The following is a 5,000-nucleotide window of genomic DNA, read 5'->3' on the forward strand; positions in this document are numbered from 1 at the left end:
TGTTTTCTAATTATCTAAATTGATGTACTGAAAATTGCAACATTTGAAGAATACTGTTGAACTCATGTTTGGTATAATGTTGCCCTGCTCCAAGTGCTGCTGTTGCTCAGGGGAGCAAACTAATGAACAGGTATAACACCCACAGACACAGATTAAATCAGCGGTTCCCAAATGGTGGAGTCTGAAGACCCACATTTTTTTCCTTATCATGAAGTCGCCACCCAAGTTTATTCCACAGCACTCAAATGTATTCCAAAAAACAGAAATGCAAGGCCACTTTCTATGATGTAACATATCAATTACTGAAATAATTGAACTGAATTATGTGTCTTACAAAATAAATTCCCAACATTTTGTCTATAAATATATATATATATATATATTTTACAACCCCTTCTTTAGAAAAAACATAAATTGGGAAACTGCCCACCAATCAAAACTGCTTTTGGGTCGCGACCTACCAGTTGAGAACACTGCATTAAATTGCTCCCTGCATTTAGAACAGGGACGCGCATAGGGCAAAGATTGTGATCAGCGTGAGTGAAGAGAATGAAGCACAGAGAATGAAGCTGGCAGATTGCTGGAGGACCCCCGTTGGCTTCTATCAATGTGGGCGAAGTCGAGACCAGGAAGGAAGGGATGAAGGCAGAACTCCTGTTTGGAGAGAACTACAGAAAAACACACAAGCTTCTCCTCCTTGGGGCTTCCATTCACACCTGAAGGCATCTTCTCATCTTCCGTCCTGTACACACAGATTGTGTCTCTCTCTTGCCTGCCTCTCGCACTGATGGGATTGTTCTCTCTCACACACGTGCAGCGAAGCAGAAGGAGAGAGAGAGAGAGAGAGAGAGAGAGAGAGAGAGACAGAGAGAGAGAGAAGGGGGATTTTTTTGATTTCTTCTCTGCACCTTCTCTACTACATTCCCCCGCTCCGCAGACGCAGACCCCTCCTTTCAGACATCAAGCCCTCCTTTTATGTTCTTTCTCCTCCTTTATTCTATTTTCCCTTTGTTTGCTATACAGGGACATTTCTCAAGGGAAGACGTCCCCTGATAGCTGATTCCCAATAGCGGAGTCACATGGTGGTCTGGGGTTGTAACGAGACCATTTCGCCACGACTCCGCACTATTTACATAGAGGCCCACAAACAATTACAGGGTGGTGGAAGACTGATTCAACTATTTGGTTTATAACTTGCTTCCAAATGATTGATAACATTATTATCATTACATTTTGATCAATTTACTTTCATTGTCCTCATTCGTGTCACTTGACACTGAGGCTGCATTTACACAGAGACAGGTTTCTCTGAAAACGCAGATATTTATGCGGTTCGGCCTTGCGTTTAAAGAAGCTGGCGTCTTCACTGAAACCACACAGACTGAAACCGCACTTTTTCGAAAAAGGCTCCTCAGGGTGGATAAGTTTGAAAACGACGCCTTGCCCAGATTTGTTTAAAAGCCAAAACCGATCTTTTTGGAAACGCTGATGTCTCAGCTCTAAGCCCCTCCTCCTGCCCTGCAATCTGAGCCACCGTGAGGTGCAGACGACCACTCACAACTACAACAACCACATCGGACAACGGACTTGTTACTGCGACTAATGATCAGCCTGCAGTCTTCTCATTAAACCTCAACTACAACAAACTGCAATCAATAGTGAACAATTACACATGTTGCTCGTGGATCGCGCGTCGATTGCGAGCAAAGTGAAAATAAACACAACAAAAACTATTTGCAAACCTCCTGTTTTACGTGTTATTTTCTTTTGGGTGGGCGGACTGGGATATTGAGGCAGGAAACGTTGTTTTAGCGAGATGCTAGCGAATGTTTACTTGCACGACTCCCAGTCAATCTTAACATGGACCTTTAAAGGCTTTATTTTCTAAAGTCACTCGAAGCAGAAGTTCAACTCTGTCGTTTATCACCACCGTCTTTACACGAGCGATCTTTCATTCTGTTCTCCGTGGTGCCGATGTTCTTAGCGAGCTCCTGCTCATTTAAACACGTTGTGCTTCAGGTGTTCTTCTTCCTCTGCCTTCAGGGAGTAAACTTGCGGCGCCACACCATGCCGGGCATAGGTACTACATTGTTTTCAGTTGTTTCCAGCGTTTCCGTGTAAACAGGATTTTTTTCTTTCTTTTTTTTTAAAAATACGGCTTCGTGTCAACGCGCTTTTTTCCGAGAGTGTTTTTGAAAATGTGTTGTTAAAAAAAAAACTGTCTCTGCGTAAACGGCCTCTGAATTACATCACTTGAAATGACTTCTCTCTAATTACCTAACATCGAATAATAACCTGTTCCTATTTTTTGTAGGCCTGCATATCATTGTCATGGATATGTACTTTGAAATATTGGACGCTTCATAATTTGCTCCAGGGTAACTTCATGCCACCTGCTTTGTGAAGAACTTGTCGACGCTTGCCTGCTGCAAGCAGCCGTGGTACATGTACACACACAAGTATAGTGCAGTGCAGCGATCAGTGGTCACAAAGTGGCGAGATCCATCAGCAGCGGAGCTAAAAATACCGCAACGCAGCGCATAAACATATCATCTCTGTTCCATGAAGGCATCAAAGCGCGGAGGAAGCGGCGGCTCAGCCTCCCGTTCCTGTTTCCGACAGCAGTTGCCGTCAGAGACTCACAGTGACTGGTGCTCAGCTTATCCAGCAGCACGCATCTAACTGTTACCCATCATCCTCCTTCAACACTCCTCCTCTCAACCTCCCCCCCCCCCCCGATGTCTTTTTTGTTGCTGACAAGGAAAACAAGAGGAGGCACGTCCACAGGGAGTGCGGATCAGCGTCTCTTTCTGTGTCACTCTCTCTCTTTTTTTTTTCCCTCCCACCCGTGAGTGTGTGGATGTGGACATGAAGATAAGACTTGGAATATTTCTATTTTGTATTCTTGTTCTCTGGATGTGAGAGACAAAAGGGGGGAAACGGAAAGCAGCAAAAGGTGGATGCAATGGAGAGGACGTGCACAAGGTGGTGCAGGATGAGGAGGGGTGTGTGTGTGTGTGTGTGTGTGTGTGTGTGTGTGTGTGTGTGTGTGGGGGGGGGGGGGGTCACTGCAAGAGGTGGAGCGTGCCTTGGTTTGAGAACGAGAGCATCTCAGAGTAAAACCCGTCTGTTTGTATGTCTGCTCTGGTGTTCGGTGTATGTTAAAGTTGTGTATGTTAGTGTCGTAGTCAAGACGCCACCAACCGAGACCAAGACATTGTCAAGACTAGAGAGCATCGAGATCGAGGCCAGACCAAGACTGTCCTTAAAGAAAAATCACAACAAAACAATACAAAAATAAAATGGCCAATATCTTTTTTTTTAAATTCAAGTTTGCACCGACTTAAATGGAACATTTCTTTCCAGCAAGGTATCTATGAAATATATTCCTTAACATGTTGCTGCTTTGCCACCCATTCTGAACAATTCAAATATTTGACATCTTTTCATCATAAAATGAAAATAAAACAAAAAACAATTAACTGTAATGGGGGGCGTTACCTGTAAGAGCATCACAAACAGAGCGAAACAAGGCAGCAGCTGGATCCTTTTCTGTTATTATCGTGTCAATGCAATTTTGGTTGAGTCTCGACCAAGTACTACAACTCTGGTGTATGTTAACGGGCTGGACTGAGACACTGCAACACGAGCCTCAAGACCATGGAAGGTGACAGGAAGGACATGCCACAAAATATGGCAGCGACCCCTCGAGTGAAAGCTGAAAGGTTTTGCTTTACTTGGTTGTTATTATTCTTTCATTTTTGTGGTTTGATAAGTCTCTTTTAGTGCTGTAAAAATAAGGTCATTTTTCAACAGTGACACAAATGTTTACCACAAAGAAAGATTGTTTTAGAGTATAAACAGCTGTAATTAAACTGGGCCAGTTACAATCATGACTGCCATTGTTTTTTGCTCCTTGTAAAAGTCAATACCTATCAAGACAGTATTGACTATGGCCCGAGCTGTGCAATACAACCAATTGAATCGACAAACCCGCAGACGCAGACTCGCAGATGGGTGGACGGCGAAACGGCTGCGTTCAAATTGAAGCAGAACACGGGGTGCCGTCAGGGCGGTGCAAAGTGTTCAGGGAAGTAAGGGTGAAGTCAAAGTAAGTGCTGTTGAAAAACTGGCTGCCAATCAAAAAGGCCCGGGCATAACCGCCTTGTCACCGTGTGCATTACGTACCTCCGACGAGCCCGACTTGGCCAGGTAGATGGCGCTGTGCTGACAGGCCGCATCCTCACACACAGGCAGCAGGTGGTCCTGGTAGCCGTCACCATCTGCCAACAATGAAAAGACAATGAGAGTTAGCGCCAACCTCTGACTGAGGCAGTGAGAACACACGAAATTTATCATATTGCTTCATCAAACTGCTTTAGGAATGGAATTTGAGCTGAGAAGGCGATTCCCAAAAAAGCACTTTTTTTGTGTAATTTTGAAATGTGTCACAGAAAACACCTGCTAGTTTTCTACCGGCGAGCACATAAATCCACCACACACTGCAGCCTCGTTTATGTCTTTTATAAAATGTCAAATGGTTCAGATGCACTTTCAGTTTGAGACGTGTTCATTAATATTCTTTACCGTCACCAAAAAGCTTATCTAGGAAAAAAACAAGGCACGAGAGACCTGGCTGTTTTAGAGCACAAAACACTGTTGCATAAGGTTCACGTCAAGACGACACAACCACCGAAAACACAAACACACACACACAAACTGTGACATGACAGAAGATGACACAGTGGGTTAGACAGGGACACATGTTTCAAATGTGGCCAGCCCCAGAAGACAGCAGCCAGCAGAGGAAGACTTAAGAATCCTTCGGTAAGTAAAAGCAACAGCACACATCCGGTATAAAAATCCTCCTGTCACACAAACCAAACTGAAATACAACCAAGTTCCATTTTGTGAGCACTGTCTGGTCATAGGACACATTCAATGCTTCTTTTGAAAGCAAACTTTTGGAAAATCCACTTGAAAAAATGGTTTGTTTCGTT

The 5,000-nt window shown here is 44.0% G+C and overlaps 1 protein-coding gene across 1 annotated transcript in view; it reads right to left on the minus strand.

The window, feature by feature from the left end:
• The window catches only part of itfg1 (integrin alpha FG-GAP repeat containing 1), a 134,282-nt gene that overhangs the window by 82,567 nt on the left and 46,715 nt on the right, over positions 1 to 5,000 (minus strand). The window contains exon 9 of the mRNA XM_076028423.1: positions 4,189 to 4,283. Within this exon, the coding sequence (XP_075884538.1) occupies positions 4,189 to 4,283 (95 nt within the window). The remainder of the gene's footprint in view (positions 1 to 4,188; positions 4,284 to 5,000) is intronic.

The sequence above is a fragment of the Nelusetta ayraudi genome, unplaced genomic scaffold (genome assembly GCF_046127955.1).
Source record: "Nelusetta ayraudi isolate G7.1 ecotype Tasmania unplaced genomic scaffold, CSIRO-AGI_Nayr_v1 ptg000023l, whole genome shotgun sequence".
Classification (NCBI taxonomy): Eukaryota; Metazoa; Chordata; class Actinopteri; order Tetraodontiformes; family Monacanthidae; genus Nelusetta; species Nelusetta ayraudi.